At 39.4% G+C, this 17971-nt stretch overlaps 2 protein-coding genes across 2 annotated transcripts in view; one reads left to right on the top strand and one right to left on the bottom strand.

Annotated features, from left to right (window-relative positions):
• The window catches only part of adgrd2 (adhesion G protein-coupled receptor D2), a 155407-nt gene extending 146706 nt beyond the window's left edge, over positions 1-8701 (top strand). The window contains exons 25-26 of the mRNA XM_087998433.1: positions 4296-4326; positions 8042-8701. Of these exons, the coding sequence (XP_087854559.1) occupies positions 4296-4326; positions 8042-8049 (39 nt within the window). The 3' untranslated portion in view covers positions 8050-8701. The remainder of the gene's footprint in view (positions 1-4295; positions 4327-8041) is intronic.
• A 4081-nt stretch (positions 8702-12782) lies between these two features.
• Positions 12783-17971, bottom strand: part of LOC122564839 (nuclear receptor subfamily 5 group A member 2-like) — a 116739-nt gene continuing 111550 nt past the window's right edge. Inside the window, exon 7 of the mRNA XM_043720163.2 lies at positions 12783-17700. Within this exon, the coding sequence (XP_043576098.2) occupies positions 17453-17700 (248 nt within the window). The 3' untranslated portion in view covers positions 12783-17452. The remainder of the gene's footprint in view (positions 17701-17971) is intronic.

Here is a 17971-nt window from a genome sequence, read left to right as displayed (position 1 = left end):
CTTTTTGACTCTGATCTCCAACATCTGCAGTCCTCACTTTCTCTACCAGATCCACTACCACTACCAGCCTCCTAGCCTCCTCTGCTCCAGGGAAAGCAAATCAGTCTCTCCCCATAGCTGAGAGTTTCCATCCCAGGCAACATCCTGGTGAATCTCCTCTGTACCCTCTCCAGTGGAGTCACATCTTTCTGATCTGGGTGCTGGCAGGTGGGACTAGATTGGGTTGGGATATCTGGTCAGCATGGACGGTTGGACCGAAGGGTCTGTTTCCATGCTGTACGTTTCTATGACTCTATGGTAATGCAGTTACCAGAATTACACACAGTATTCCATCTGTGGCCTTACCAATATTTTATAAACTAGTAACAAGACTTCCTTGCTCCTATATTCTATTCCCAGACTAATGATGTCAAGCATCCCATATGTCTTCCTTACCACCCTCTGGATCAGTGGTGCTGGAAGAGCACAGCAATTCAGGCAGCATCCGAGGACAGGCAAAATCGACGTTTCGGGCAAAAGCCCTTCATCAGGAATAAAGGCAGAGAGACTGAAGCGTGGAGAGATAAGCTAGAGGAGGGTGGGGGTGGGGATAGAGTAGCATAGAGTACAATAGGTCAGTGGGGAAGGAGATGAAGGTGATAGGTCAGGGAGGAGAGGGTGGAGTGGATAGGTGGAAAAGGAGCTAGGCAGGTCGGACAAGTCCGGACACGTCAGGGGATCGTGTTGCTGGAGGTTAGAAACTAGGATGAGGTGGGGGAAGGGAAAATGAGGAAACTGTTGAAATCCACATTGATGCCCTGGGGTTGAAGTGTTCCGAGGCGGAAGATGAGGCGTTCTTCCTCCATGCGTCTGGTGGTGAGGGAGCGGCGATGGAGGAGGCCCAGCACCTCCATGTCCTCCGCAGAGTGGGAGGGGGAGTTGAAATGTTGAGCCACGGGGCGATTTGGTTGATTGGTGCGGGTGTCCCGGAGATGTTCCCTAAAGCGCTCTGCTAGGAGGCGCCCAGTCTCCCCAATGTAGAGGAGACCGCATTGGGAGCAATGGATACAATAAATGATATTAGTGGATGTGCAGGTAAAACTTTGATGGATGTGGAAGGCTCCTTTAGGGCCTTGGATGGAGGTGAGGGAGGAGGTGTGGGCACAGGTTTTACAGTTCCTGCGGTGGCAGGGGAAAGTGCCAGGATGGGAGGGTGGGTCGTAGGGGGGCGTGGACCTGACCAGGTAGTCACGGAGGGAACAGTCTTTGCGGAAGGCGGAGAGGGGTGGGGAAGGAAATATATCCCTGGTGGTGGGGTCTGTTTGGAGGTGGCAGAAATGTCGGCGGATGATTTGGTTTATGCGAAGGTTGGTAGGGTGGAAGGTGAGCACCAGCGGCGTTCTGTCCTTGTTGTGGTTGGAGGGGTTGGGTCTGAGGTCGGAGGTGCGGGATGTGGACGAGATGCGTTGGAGGGCATCTTTAACCACGTGGGAAGGGAAATTGCGGTCTCTAAAGAAGGAGGCCATCTGGTGTGTTCACGTGGTTAAAGATGCCCTCCAACGCATCTCGTCCACATCCCGCACCTCCGCCCTCAGACCCAACCCCTCCAACCGCAACAAGGACAGAACGCCGCTGGTGCTCACCTTCCACCCTACCAACCTTCGCATAAACCAAATCATCCGCCGACATTTCTGCCACCTCCAAACAGACCCCACCACCAGGGATATATTTCCTTCCCCACCCCTCTCCGCCTTCCGCAAAGACTGTTCCCTCCGTGACTACCTGGTCAGGTCCACGCCCCCCTACGACCCACCCTCCCATCCTGGCACTTTCCCCTGCCACCGCAGGAACTGTAAAACCTGTGCCCACACCTCCTCCCTCACCTCCATCCAAGGCCCTAAAGGAGCCTTCCACATCCATCAAAGTTTTACCTGCACATCCACTAATATCATTTATTGTATCCGTTGCTCCCGATGCGGTCTCCTCTACATTGGGGAGACTGGGCGCCTCCTAGCAGAGCGCTATAGGGAACATCTCCGGGACACCCGCACCAATCAACCAAATCGCCCCGTGGCTCAACATTTCAACTCCCCCTCCCACTCTGCGGAGGACATGGAGGTGCTGGGCCTCCTCCATCGCCGCTCCCTCACCACCAGACGCATGGAGGAAGAACGCCTCATCTTCCGCCTCGGAACACTTCAACCCCAGGGCATCAATGTGGATTTCAACAGTTTCCTCATTTCCCCTTCCCCCACCTCATCCTAGTTTCTAACCTCCAGCAACACGATCCCCTGACGTGTCCGGACTTGTCCAACCTGCCTAGCTCCTTTTCCACCTATCCACTCCACCCTCTCCTCCCTGACCTATCACCTTCATCTCCTTCCCCACTGACCTATTGTACTCTATGCTACTCTATCCCCACCCCCACCCTCCTCTAGCTTATCTCTCCACGCTTCAGTCTCTCTGCCTTTATTCCTGATGAAGGGCTTTTGCCCGAAACGTTGATTTTGCCTGTCCTCGGATGCTGCCTGAATTGCTGTGCTCTTCCAGCACCACTGATCCAGAATCTGGTTTCCAGCATCTGCAGTCATTGTTTTTACCTCCTTCCTTACCACCCTGTCTACCCTGTGCTGACACCTTCAGGGATCCATGGACTTATACACCAAGGTCCATTTATTCCTCAGTACTCCCTAGGAACCTACCATTCATTGTGTACATCCTTCCCTTATTATACCTTCCAAAATGCATCACCTACAATTAACTTAATTAAAATCCATCTGCAATTGCTCTGCTCAATTCACCAGCTGATCAATATCTGACTGTAACCTCTCTTTCTTTGCTAATAATGTGAAAACCCATAGTTCTGTCACACTGCAAGTAATTCCAGAGTGGTCCATTCAAAGCATTATTTAGTAATATTACTGAGTCACTAACTTATTTTTAAATACCAACATTTAAGGTGTTATATAAAACTATCATACCAGAAATTTTCGTCCTAAGCAAAGCACGAGTTGAAATGTTTTTCCAGTGACCTTGGTAACCAACAAAAGGCACTATTAAAGCATTGTAGATAGGTCAGCTTTAACATCATATGAATTTGATTTAATTATTTCCTTTGCCAAACAATTTTAGTTATTTTCAATTTCTAGTGACTTTGATTTGAATTAGATACCTTGGGATACTTAAAGATGAATTTCAATTGAAATATTTTAACAAGTGTCAGATATGTTAAACCTCTGACAGCGTACACTATCCATTGTAAATTGATATATAGGAGACTTGAGACAACAATGTTATATAAAAAAGAAGAGAATAGAAGTGAAATATTTCTATCAGAGATGAAATGATTTTATGTTAAATCGATTCCAATACCCCACTTTTCCCAACCCAATTCTGATTTGTTGTGCAGTCAGTACTGACAATACATTATCATACTAAGGATAGTTCATTACTCTTAACAGCATTATGAATTTAAATATAATCTATAGTTTGTAGGCACTGTGTGGTTCAGTAGCTATATATGGTATTGGACTCCAACAGAATTAACTACAAAGTGGATTAGTGTGCGGTGGCCTATTTTGATGGGAAGAAAAGGACATCCCTGGAAAGTAGCATTTAAATATGAATGAGGGAACAGTGGGATGTGGCGATGTAACTACATGATTTATTAAAAGTGATGTGGAGGCACTGGTGTTGGACTGGGGTGGACAAAATTAAAAATCAAATAACACCAGGTTATCGTCCAATAGATTTATTTGGAAGTACAAGCTTTCAGAGCACTGCTCCTTCATCAGGTAGCTACCAGACAAAGTAGCAGTGCTCGGAAAGCTTGTACTTCCAAGTAAACCTATTGGACTATAGCCTGGTGTTATGTGATTTTTAACTTTATTGGAAGTGGTGAATCAAGTTGATAGGCCATACAACACAAACACAAACTCCAAGCCTTTCTCTGGAATTCCTTTTTGTGGGGTTAGAATTGACAAATAGAGAAGTTACGTTAACCTTTTATAGAATCTTGGTTGGGCCTTATGTGGAGTACTGTGAATAGTTCCAGACTCCAGCTTAGAAAAAGAATACAGCAAATTTGAAAAAGGTGAAAAACAATTTACAGGAACAATACTGGAACTAAGAGCTTATATCTATTTCCTTTCTCTGGAAAAAGACTAAGGTTACAGCTTTTTAAAATTATGAAAAAAACACTGGTGAGGTGAATATAGGGAAGATGTTCATATGCACATATTTTATGGGATGTATTGTGACTGTTTGATATGTCAAGTAATTTTGGTTAAATTTCATTGTACCAATTTTGTTTTTAGGAGATTCAGCTGACAGCATTCAGAGTATCAGGTATGTCCAACGACATTGCTTTCCTGCTGTAATAGGAGGAACTAAATCTCACAGCAATTCACAATTAACAATTAATTCTAAAACTAACAAGTGCACAAAATGTAATCATGTAGTGATGTATACATTTGATGTGTTGATGGCAAACTTATCTAGATAAATATTTTTAAATGAAAACATGTTTCATGGACTCTACAATTTACTAACCCATAGTTTTGGTTCGGGTTTGCTCTTATAATCTGAGGAAACACTGCTGTTTTCAATGGGCAATAACGTTAATCTTGGGCAGAGCTGCAAAACATTTGTTAGTGCCTCGGAAACCTGTTTCACACTCTGTCCAATATCCTTTGTGATTAATTCCTATGGGAAATAAAAATGGGGGGAGTGAAAAGTAACAGAAAGGAAGATACACTCCAGACAATGCTCACCTCAAAGTAACTATTAATAAGATTTTCATTTTTACAAATTGACGGTCCTTTTATAATTCATTTCGTGCTAGAGGAATTTATAAATTTAAAACCTGAATCAATTGAAATTTCTCTTCATTCTGTCTTTGATTTTCTCTTCCTCGGATGCATTCTTTCTTTGAATGTTTGTTGTACACATTATAGGCAGGACTCCTGCTGTCTATATGAAGCCAGAGTTAAAAATCACACAACACCAAGCTATAGTCCAACAGGTTTATGTGGAAGTACAAGCTTTTGGGGCAATGCTGCTTCTTGGAGCAGTGCTGCTTCGTCAAGCAGCTACCTGATGAAGGAGCAGCACTCCGAAAACATGTACTTCCAAGTAAACCTTTTGGACTAAAACCTGGTGTTGTGTGATTTTTAACTTTGTCCACCCTGGTCCAGCACCAGCACCTCCACCTCATATATGAAGTCAGTTATTCAATATGCCTAACTGGTGGTCAAAAACCTCTTAGGATTTAGAACTGCTATTTCCTAACAAGTAAGAGTCCGTAAAAACTGACACCACTCTGGTGTACCCTAGCCATTATTGTGACCAGGGGTACTGTGGGATACAGTTTGCCCAGATGTGGTCTCAATGGTCTAAACATTTACTGATGATTGGCAAAGAGACCTTCCTTTGACCCCACAAACTGTGCTTGGTGTCAGCAACAGAATCTGGGATTGGTACACCAAAGAAATGATGCTTTCTTGGAGATGTTCATTGTTTGGAGTTTGTGTGGTGCACATGTTGATTGCCACTTATTCAGCCAAGTCTGAATGTTGCTGAGACCTCACTATGCTCAGGATCTGCGTTTACTCACTAGCTTCTGCAAACAGATAAGAATTTATCTTCATTTGGCAAGAAATTAGATTAGATTAGATTACTTACAGTGTGGAAATGGGCCCTTTGGCCCAGCAAGTCCACACCGACCCTCCAAAGAGCAAACCACCCAGACCCATTCCCCTACATTTACCCCTTCATCTAACACTATGGGCAATTTAGCATGGCCAATTCACCTAACCTGCATATTTTTGGACTGTGGGAGGAAACCGGAGCACTCGGAGGAAACCCACGCAGACACGGGGAGAATGTGCAAACTCCACACAGACAGTTGCCTGAGAGTGTATAGAATCTATATATATCCTGCAAGATCTACTTATGTATAGGGCTTTGGTAATGTTAGGATAGTACAGAGTCGCACCATCTGCTGCTAAAGCTGATGCAGCGCCGAACTGGGGCATCTACTACTATTAATCATTAGAACTATCTCCACCCCAGCAATTAAGTGGTTTGGCTATTGGGTAACTCTATTTCTTGCAGACTCACACTCACACTTTAATTTTCCTTTCCTTTTAGTTTTGTTTTCCAATTCTTAATAGCTTACATGGTTAGCCTTGGAAAAGATTGGTAGTGAGTTGACATGTCTTCTGATCCTTTCTAAAGATTTGCAGATTTTTTGTCACCATATTGTGCCATTTCATTTAGATTTTATTCACAACAATTTTCATCTTCAATGATTAGTTTGTTCCCTGCACTCATCCAAATTGTAATGGAGATGTTTATAGTTATAATTAGAAGCGAACCTTGGAAAGTTGATAACTTCTAAGTAATAACCCAAAGTGGTCAATGAGCTAACCAGAAAGACAACATATTGATTATTTTTATCACTGATGTCAGTGGAAATGCTCTTTCATGCTATTTGGGACTAAACTACATCCATATCAGAAAATCTAGGCTAAAGACATCTTTATATAATACACACTTTATCTCTGTTATTAACAAAACTGGAATACATTCAAAATAAAATCCCTTACAAATATAAGAATGATTTCACAAAAAAACTAATTAGCTAATGATAGCAGCATACTTGTCACACAAGCCAAATCATCACCATCTGAGCTACATGCTTCTGTGAATGCACTAACTAGTTTTGAACTCAGTCAATACATGCAAATGTCCTGCAGCTCAATGACTGAGGCTGTGGTGATGTTGGCTGTAAACGAGAGGTGACGTTGGGTTGAACTGTTTCCTGCCTGTCTTTTAGAGGGACTCTGCTCCAGCTCCAAGAAAGCCCTTTGGATATGGGGCAGAGTGTTGCACTTAAGATGGAGAAGACCACTGGTGTGATAACATAGCTTTGCTTACTTACAGTTTACACATGTATTGAGTCTTGTGCACCAGGTAGAGAATGGTGATGAATTTCTGCAGGCAACCAAGGACTCTCCACGATCCTTCATGTTGAACAGAAATGAATGCCTTTATGAGGTTGAGGAAAGCCACATCTAGAGGTTGCTGCTGCTCTCTGTATTTCCCTTGAATTTGTCTTGCCTCTTGATGGAAAAAATCCAGACTGTGACTCTGCTCTTCAGGCATTGGGAGAAGGCAGTTGAGCAGGTTTTTTTTGTAATAACCTTTCCTGTCCACATAATCTGGCAAGTTCTTCTTTTTCAGACAAAAAGGCCAATTCCCATTTGAATGCCTCAGTTGAATCTGCCTCAAACGTACTGTAAGGTAGTGCATTCCAAACCTTAACCACTCACTACTAAAAGGTTTCCCCGTTTGTCTCTGCTTCTTTTAGCAATTACTTTAAATCTGCCTCCTCTTACTTTGTGAGAGCAGTTTCTCGCTACCTGCTCTATCCTGACACCTCATGATTTTGAATGCATCAATCAAACCTCCCTTCAGCCTTCTGTTGTTCAAGCCAAACAGTCCCATCCGTCTTCATAACCAATGTTCCTCATCCCTGAAACTATTCTTTTCTGAGCCCTTTCCAAAGCCTTCAGATCCTTGTTAAAGTGAGAGTCATAGATGCCCAGAACTGGATGTAATACTCCACCTGATGCTGAACAAGTCTCCTAAAAAAGTTCATCATTACTTCCATGCTCACTGATTCAGAAGTTTGTTTGTTGGGAATTGAGTACTCAATAAATTTGTTGGATCTGATTGTTAAGCTAGGAATGATAAGGGTAAACAACCTTTGTGACAAAGAATTTAATGATGTTTATAACTTTGTCAATCGTGGCATAGATTATAAGAACAGGGAGGTTATGTTGGAGCTGTACAAAACTTTGGATATACCACAGATGGAATACAGTGTGCAGTTCTGGTCACTGCAATGTAGGAAAGATGTGATTGCCAATGGAGAGAGTACAGAGGAGATTTACCAGGATGTTGCTTGCACTGGAGCATTTTCGCTATGAAGAAAGCCTGGAGAAGCTTGGGTTGTTTTCTTTAGTATTAATGTTCAGTTTTCTCTGTTCACTTGCAGGATTGTGAAGCATCAGTGCAGCAGTTCACCAAGTGACCTTTGCAAGTGAAAGAAAATCAATGACTGTTTCCAAAAGTTGAACTTATGGAACTAAGATCTTCAATGTTCCTGCAGCAGGGACTCAGAATCTCAATCAAACAAGACAGCTCGCATTTTGGATGGAGATCACCAAGATATTGATCACCAATCCATTGGAGTCTATGTTTTAAATACTAGTTTCTCTCTTTACAATACATTAGATGTTAAGCACTGTGTAATGTTGTAATATTGCAGCCTCAGACCAGTAATATCAAAAGTGATGGGTGAAGATAGCGTTACATAGTACAGAAACTGTTCACATTCTAACAAAGAGGACAGGATCACTGTTTTCTGAAAGTGATTTTGGACAGGAATGAAACAAAAGACACTTTGTGAGTGATGCCACGGTGTTGTGACTTCTGGTTTCTCAGGTTAGTTGACTGATAGAGGATGATGATTCAAAATGAGACGAGTAAATTTAGCCTTAGAATTCTGTTATTCTTGAGGTAAACAGATTTATAATTATGCCATTAGTTATAATTTTCAAAAACATTGCCTGTATGAAGAAGGTGAAATGGGTGATTCTCTGCTGTCTTATCCCACGTTGTGATCATCAAAGATCAAAAATAAAAAGCAAGTGATGTGAATGATTCATTTCAATACCTTTGTGTTTTTTAAAACAACCTTCCCATGATTTTCCCTTTACAAAGCCATTGGAAAATGTTTATCATCCCCACCATCATTCGTTTAGAGAAGACTATTTCACAATGTTGGTACATTCTGGAAAACTGAACCTAAGGATGGAAGCCTATGATATTGGTGTTGTACTATTCAGTGATTCTAGCACATAAGATACATGTTGCAGAAAAGCTTTTTAAAAAGTCTTATATGTTACATTGGGAAAGCTTGAACTTGCCGTGTTTCTTATCCCTCTGAAGAAAACAAAGGCTGAAGGATGACCTGAAAGATCTATTTAAGGTAATGAAAGAGTTCCAATAGGTAGATGTACTGAAAATACATCCACTTGTTCATTCTCTACATCCTTGCATTGAATAAGGGCAGGCAGGCAAAGATGATACACATTCTGAACCAAAATAAGAACTATAAAAATGAAATAGTTTCTAAAAAACAGAGTAGTGAATTCAGGAGAAACATCTTTATCCTGAAAGAATGTTCAACTGGTTAACACCAGAAATAGCTGTGGTAAGTCCCTTTAATGTAGTGACAACCAGCTAAATACAAGCGAGAACAGAATAGATGATTATGCTGATAAGCTTGAATAGACAAAAAAGGATGAAAGTGAGTACTGAAGATGCTGGAGATCAGAGTCAAGCTTAGAGTGGTGCTGGAAAAGCACAGTAGGTCAGGCAGCATCCGAGGAGCAGGAAACTCTTTTGCCCAAAATGATTTTCCTGCTTCTCGAATGCTGCCTGACCTGCTGTGCTTTTCCAGCACCACTCTAATCTAGACAAAAAATGATGTCAAGCAACTCCTGGAGCATAAAACCGATGATGAAATGTGCTGTACAGGTGATATACTTCCATAAACTTAGTATCACTGCTATGGATGGAATGGTGAAGGGTGACCTTAATTTACACTATATGTCACGAATCATTTTCAGAGAATTTTTGTCTTGGCAGCATGATATTAACGCGTTCAGTTAGTCTATTAAACTGAAATCATTCCTGGATATGTACACATATTCTAGAGGAATGATCTAATAATGCTAGGAATTGGCTGTGGCCTTTCAAAGTTGCAGAGGGTTTTTGGTGTATCACTAGAAACCTCATGTTCTCACTCCATATTCTTCCATATATATACTGGAGCTCTAAATATTGTCTGGTGATAGTCCACATCCTGAACCTGTACTCTCACGACACTTAATGATTGACCCAGCAACAGGATTTCTGGTCGGTGCATTGAGTAACGAAAGGAACAGTAAATCCTTCCTATAGCATAAAAAGGATTGCAACATCAGGCATTGTTTGACTATGTGGTTCTGACTGCAGAATGGGCAGTTGACCAGGATGTTGGCAAAAGGAGTGACCATTGCACAATCTAATGTCTTTCAACTCAGAGCCCAGTAGTGTCAGGAAGGACCCTCTGAACAGAATTCTCCCACATCACATCAGCTGATTATGACCTTAAGAGTTGATGAAGTATAAAACCAGTGGGGATTATGTAAGTGGCAAAGCAGCTGATCATGATGCATCTGCAATATGCTTAATAAAGTACTTAATTTCATTCCAATTTTAATTGCTACAAATGTTGCAAATTTGTCATATGTCTGGTCTCTGAACTCAGATTTACACCTAAAATATGGAAGTGACAGTTTATCATCTAGCAACAGGCACCAAAGTGAGCAAAGTGTACATCAAAGTAGCAGAGACCCATACAAAGAGTTCCCACAAAGAACACACAGTTAAGAAGCCTTCAGTGTTATTAAATAGCACCTCTATAGGATACCAGCCCAGTAAACTCTTTTCAGCTAAACTTCATTGCATGTTGCTGTTGGTGACAAAGTGCACTGACATAGTGATTCTCTCTTTGGGTTTCTTACAGAATATTTGTCAAAGAAATATACATTCGCATTTTATTAATATTCTGAAACATGGCAATAAAAGTGGCTACATTGGTACGAGTTAGGGTCACTTGTGAATATTTTGTGACAACATGAGGAAAAGGAAAATGAAGCCAAAAACTTGTCCTTTTTCATACAATATTTGAATGTGAGAGTTAGCACTCAGGTTTAAAATGATTAAATGGTATTATGTATATATCTACATATTTAAAATTAACTGTGGTATAATGTGTGAAGAAATTGAACACCATTAGTACCTTTGCATAATATTTTAGTTTTGTAAAAGTGGGCAGAATCTTATAGTGGCCTGAATGATATGAGCTATGGTAAGATTTGTGGCAGAATCAGGTGAGTTATCTGGGCAAGGGTTATCTTGCCGCAGGGAACAATATGTTACATCATTAATGCTTTTCACAAGTGACATGGTGAGTTTCCCACTAGGCAGCAGTGATTCACCAATTAAAGTAGATTATAGCTTGTTAAGCATCTTATTACCAGCACAATCTGCCTCATTAATATTCAGCTTTCAATCTTCCCAAAAATGACGGACAAGCAATGGACAACATGGAGCCTCCATGTTGAACACCAGGCTCAAACATCTTAGGACACACTCCATGGGCACAGGTCACATGCACCTTACATCCATGGACACTGGCATCCAATATGTGTCAACCTCTAAGATTCATTATGATACTTCTCCAATTCACTTCCCTGATGTCTCTGCTCTTCAATGCTGCACCACCGGTTGCTCCAGCAGCAATCATTGTAGTGCTGCAGTAAGGACACTGTGCACTGAGGGACATGCACCCAGCTCATGGACCAGATCTGGCTGCGTCTCAATGCTTTTTGCTTGTTGTCATAGCAACCAATCTGAATCTATCTGGATGTTCACAGCATCCCTGCCTTGCGTTGCCTCTTTTACACATGTTCGCCTCAGGCAGAGATACCTGGGTCATATTAATTCTGACTTGCCTTGATGTGAAATGCAGACACAAAGCCAGGAAGCTGCTTGTAGTTATAGCAGACTTCAATCACATTGAGGAAGAAAGCCTACAGTCTGGGGGGTCCTAGCACAGCAAGTCAAGGGCAGCCTCCAAAACCAGTCCAGAGCATTGAACACAGTCAGCCGGCTTCTCAGGGTGCTGAGTCAGGATGCTGTCCATGTAATGGATGAGGAGCTGAATATTGGGAGTCCACCATCCAGCTTTACTATTTCTGTCCTGCGGGGATTTGCTTACCCACTGGAATAAGAGATAGTCAGGTATTGGATTGCAATGTTCAAGAAAGCAGCTCATCACCACCTTCCCAAAGGCAACTAGAGATGAGCAATAAATGCTGGCCAGCCTGCAATGTCCCACAAGTGAATAATATAAAAGGATAATGCGAGATGAAAGTGCATAGCAAAGCTGTTAGTTTTGGGGCAGATAGGGGTTTATTCTGAGCAAGTAGGTGGTGCATAGGGAAAACTGAGTTGATGTCTAGTGTTGGGCTAAGTGAGAATAAATGGGGAAAATGTAGGCAATATTGTGTGGTGTGGAGTATGAGCCTTGGTAAGAGATGGGTGCAGGAACAGAGAGAGAGTAAATATGAGGTACTTGTCAGAAGATATCTGCTGGTAGAGAGGAGGCCATTGATCTTCTTCTTCCAGTGCTGGTCCATTGGGGCGAGAGCTCATCCCAGCCATGCACCACAGTCTCCAGCAGGACCTCCAGAATACAGCCCACAGCTGGGCATGCTAACTTCCCCCTGTCAGCCATTTCCAGGGCAAATGTCAGGAACTGTGCAGGACAGCTCGTGCTGACATGCTTAACCAGCTACACAAAGGGGCATTAAAGATGTCACAGGCACAAGGGAAGCCTATCTCTTGGTAGATATCTGGTGGGAACAGTGAAAAGATAGGAATAATATCAACATAGGGATGTCATAGGGTAGGGTAGGTAGTTTGTTCGTTTGTTTGTTTGAGGTTTGTTTGTTAAGATAAGGCGAGAAATCTCACTGGACCTTGCAGTGAGAATCCCTCCAAAAAATCTCAACACAACTCACACTTAGCTAAAGGAAAATGTTTCAGCCCAGTGTTCTTTATAGCGATACTTTATATACTATTCCAAGCAAATACAAAAATGGAACAGAATTTATTTCAATACATCTTTAATGAAAATATTACATAACACAGTCAGTTTGGCAGTGATTAAAATACAGATAATTTTAGAAGAATCAATGAAGTATTCTGCTGTGTTGCTATTCCAAAATATCTTTAAAAAGTACTTTCCAAAATATAGTAAGAAATCCTAATAAACACTATAACTAGTCGAAATTTCTTATCTTTTTAAATTGTTGCATTTAAAATAAAATGTTTCAATGCATTAAGACACATTGCTCAGAATACATTTTTGACATAGTTATACTGATAGCAGTTGCAGAACATTGCTTTGTTGTATTGATTCTTAAGTATAAATCATCCAGAAATGTTGAATTATAATGAAGGGAAGTACAGAAGAAAATATTTTAAGAACAATCTTATTTTGGGTTTTGACAATAATGGGTCTCCAAATTAATCCTTGAAATCTGATAAGTTAAACTCTTAAAACATCAAACGTTCTTCATTGATCAGCTATTTTTAAACACTTATAGTTTTAAAAGTATAATCATATCCTGAGAATAACATTCTGACACATTTGATGAATTTGAGATTTCCGTTACTCCATCTGATCCTGCAATTTCCTCTCTACTTAGTATCAGTTTTCGAAAAGAACTATGGATAGAGGTTGCTGACAAAGGAGCAAAATGATAGGTGATTATGTAGGTATGAAATGGCTTTGGTTTCAATTAAATCTGTTAGAATTTATCCAGATTAAAATTCTGAATTTGATATTTGGTGGAGTTTGAAATGTAAGTCTTTTAAGTGAATATAATTATTTTGTAGTAATATGTCAATTCACGAGAATATAGCAATTCACAATTCATGAATCGTTCAAACAAATAGAATTATAATCAGAATAATTAAATCCTAAGTCCAAATGAGAAATGACCAATCAACCACTTCTCCCAAAGACCATTGATTTCTTGCCTTGCCTTTCACCCTGCATCTATTGCAAGAGAATATTTGAAATTAAATCCTAATGAAATATCAAAACAAGTTGCAATGACCTACAAAATTCTGTTTTTGAGTTTTGGTACAGTCAACGCAATGAAACCAACATGGATTCGTTTAAGAGAATGACAGTGCATGTTACATATTTTAAAGATGCGTTCAAAACGTTTAATGGAAAGAAAAGTCATTGTTTAAATGTTTTAATTTTTACAACATTGACTTGTAAAAAGTTGCAGTTTCCATAGTTACTTTATATTAAGTGATGAGATTTCACTGCTTTTATGTATTGGAACATGGCTGAAGATTTGGAAAATTGGTAAGTTAACTGAGTGGAACAGAAAAAATATGATGATGTGTTCAGAATGAAATATTTGAAAATTACCAGTGAAAGTTTAGACGTTGAACTTCAACCTGAGATTAAAGTCAAAAGCTATAAAGTACACTTTAAATGTCTATTTTTAGCCTGTGAGAAGTAATGAAAAACCAGAAAAAAGTCATGTCAGACTAGTTTGACTGTTATAATTAGTTTCTACACGGCAAAAATCCTAGAGCTACATATTTATTTTTCACAGCAATGTACAATATACTCTGCAGAAATAGAAAGGAAATTGACTCATTACAGAGCCCACATCTAAACAGCTATAATAAAATAATAGATCAGGATATCTCAACAAGTTTTGTGAGACATAATGTAAATAAAAATCCACACTTTGAGGATTTTGCAATTTGTCGTGATATGATTTACTTAACCATTAAGTCATTCATTAAAAAGTTAATTTTAAAAAATGACAATAAATATATTATGAAATTTTAAAAATCAGCAAACTGAGAAACCATCAGGATGAGAACATTTTAATATCTATTTTGATATGGCTCTTCCTTTCACATTCTGTAACCGTTTGCTGTTTCAATTAATCTAGCCAATTGTTTTCCCTGAATGAAATATCAAAGTTTATCAAACACCAGCCACTTCTTAATGTTCTGGTTCATACATACATAATGTGAAGTGTACAGGAGTTATTAAAACTATAATAATTCTGCAAGAAATGTCAATGTCATTCTCCTATGTAACTTCCTCTTTCACAATGGTCAACATGCTTGAACAAAATTCTGTAAAGAAGATGTGAACATGCATCGTCCACGGCACTTTTCTCACTTTCATCTAATATCACAGTTTTATATTTATCAATGAAATGCAAGCAGGCCTCTAAAAAAGTATCGATGTTAATTAATTTAAAATAATTGCACCTTTATGCATTTTAAGAATTCCATACCTCATCCTCTGCAATATGGACATTTTTCAAGATGTCACCATTTATATCCTCCATGTCTTTCTCCACAGTAAACACTAGAAAGGCTGAATAGGCTGGGGCTATTTTCCCTGGAGCGTCAGAGGCTGAGGGGTGACTTTATAGAGATTTTAAAAATGAGAGGCATGGATAGGGTAAATAGACAAGGTCTTCTCCCTGGAATGGGAGAGTCCAGAACTAGAGGACATCGGTTTAGGGTGGGAGGGAAGAAAATTAAAAGGGACCTAAGCGGCAACTTTTTCACACACAGGGTGATGCGTGTATGGAATGAGCTGCCAGAGGAAGTGGTGGAGGCTGGTACAATGACAACATTTAAAAGGCATCTGGATGGGTATATGAATAAGAAGGGTATGGACCAAGTGCAGGCAAATGGAATTAGATTAGGTTAGGACACCTGGTCAGAGTTGGACCAGGTTCCGTGCTGTACATTTCTATGATTCTTTGACTCAAATTTAAAAATAACCTTAATATACAAGGTCATAGTTGCACAATGATTGGACAACATCTTCCATTAAGTTTGTAAGACAAAAGTTCAATGCTGTCTTTTGCACAATTGAGAGAACAGCGGTTGTAGCTCTTGGTAAAATACTGAGGACACACAAAGGGAAAAATACAATACATGGTCTGCTTCATGTGTGCTAAACTCCCAATCACTCACAGATAACAAGTTACACACAGCCTCAGGAAATTTTCTTCACAGAAGTAAATAAAATGGCTACCTCTTTCCCCCCATCCCTTTTATATTATAGACTTACAAACATTTCTATTTGTAAAAACAATTCTTGATATGTAACTGACTCTTAAGTGTGGGGGACAAATTCATATCTTGTTGCCCAATCTTCCAGATAGTCCTTATATGATTTCCTTGAGGTATTAAAAAGAATAAAATATTATATACATTGCTGGTCTCATCACAATGGAATTTAAATATCTAACCTTCATTAGTTATAATAACTAATGCATTTAGTGTGCCCCTGAGCTGAAATCAGACACCTGTTCGATAGTGCTAAAAGTGATTTGAAAAGAAACAATTGTTTTCTGGTGGCATTATATGGATTAAAATATTTTGTGTCACAGAGGATTTGGATCTTTGGTAATGAATGATAGATCTTTTTAAAAAAGTTGATGCATATGCATTATTCACTGGGAGGGAACAGCATCTACAACCTTAGAGAAATTTTCAAGCAACTACAGAGTCTGTGCACCACAGCCACTTTGTTTGTAAGTGTGTGCCATTTTAATTTTTCACTTGTATGAATTATCATTCTAATGACTCCCACAGAACAGTTGTAGCTATGTTAACATAATGACACTGTGAAGGGAACAAAACCTCTTTTATCTGTTGAGTTGGATAACTTTAAATTTTATTTGGCACTTAAGGAGTTATAAGTAGGAACACCACTGGTGTACAAATCTGATCAGTTTATTTCACTGCAAGGAAAAGAGGGAACACATGCAAGAAAACACAATACAAGAATACTGTTAATACAGTATAACTATTATGCAAAGAATATGTTAAAATTGACAATATTAGCAGTTGTGTACTAATTAAATATTAATTCCCATAAAACATTTTTAACTGTCATTTTCTCATTTTCCACAATTTACTATATCTCTCAGAAAAACACACTTGAGACATAAAAATAACAAATACAATACTCTTGACTGTTTGCAACTCTTTGAAAAAAATACAAGTGCATTCAGCTTTCAAATATTAAAATACAAGTGTGCACAGTTTTCTTGCAGATGTGTATAAAGCAAACTCAAATGATTTATCGTAAAGACACAGTGGCTCTTAGCCTGATATTCTCAGCTTTCAGTCGCTGAGGGCTCTAAAAGTATCACTGTGCTGACTCCAATTTTGCATATTATTTTACATTCATTTTTATAATAATTTGAATTTTTTAAGAAGTTGTTGTTTTATAATGTGCATCATTGTTTCCAGAGAAACAAGTGGAAATTATAGTCCCTTACATTAGGTCTTAATTAATGTGTATGCTTCATGTAACCTCAGTTCAAAAAGTTGCCATGTTGTACAGCTTTTATAAAATGCAGATGCCATTCTTTTGCTGGTTTTCAGTTTTCATTGATGTAGTAAACACTAAAGGTTACGAGCGACTCTAATAATGACTGGGCTGTGGTTATAAGAAACAACCTGTTTTAAGGTAAAGTCAAAATTCTTACCGTGAAAAGGGGGAAAAAAAAGAAAAAAATTTGTACATACTATTTATGCATGTATTCCAAGATTATGTAGCTTCTGTATATTTAAAAATCATTTGTTTACTTTCTAATTACATTATTTCTGTAATATAAAGGGAATATAATATGTATATATATATATATTTATATGTAAGAATCAACAACCTTCCTTTGGAAAATTGTGGCTGTTATATAGTTCATAGTTCAAGGCCTTAAGCTCTCTTGGCATGAAGCATCTCAATCAGTAAGTTGTTGCATGGCACCTCCCCACTCAGGTGTTTGTAGTACAGGTATTCCTCAGCCTGCATACTTATTGCACGGATTTCAGGTAACCTCAGCAACAGCTGTCCAAACTTGTCCCCATGCTGTGGGTAGTTGCACATGGTGTAGTCCAAGAGGGCAGCATGGACCTGTTCTTGAACACTTTCAATCAGATGTCTGTTCTCTAAAACCTTGACATCTGTCAGGGACAGAAAAGGATTTACCACCATTTTAGTAACATGGTTATTTGAGTTCAGACATATGCTTGTTAAAATGTTAAAAGGTAATATACTTATTATGTTTCTCGATTAGCAAAATGATTCAAATCCCTTATATTTTAACAACATTCAAATTCTCTATATTGGTGATATTATTATTTTGTAGAGTCCACCATATTGGAGGCCCAGGTCTTTGAAACTCAATGCAACAAAATCTGTTGCAGGTAAGTATTGCATATTAATTTCATTTTC

This window comes from Chiloscyllium plagiosum, unplaced genomic scaffold (genome assembly GCF_037043375.1).
Source record: "Chiloscyllium plagiosum isolate Xiang-an unplaced genomic scaffold, Cpla_swu_hap1 HiC_scaffold_21, whole genome shotgun sequence".
Lineage (NCBI taxonomy): Eukaryota > Metazoa > Chordata > Chondrichthyes > Orectolobiformes > Hemiscylliidae > Chiloscyllium > Chiloscyllium plagiosum.
The sequence above is the reverse complement of the archived record's forward strand: the minus strand, read 5'-3'. Positions and strand labels throughout refer to the sequence as shown.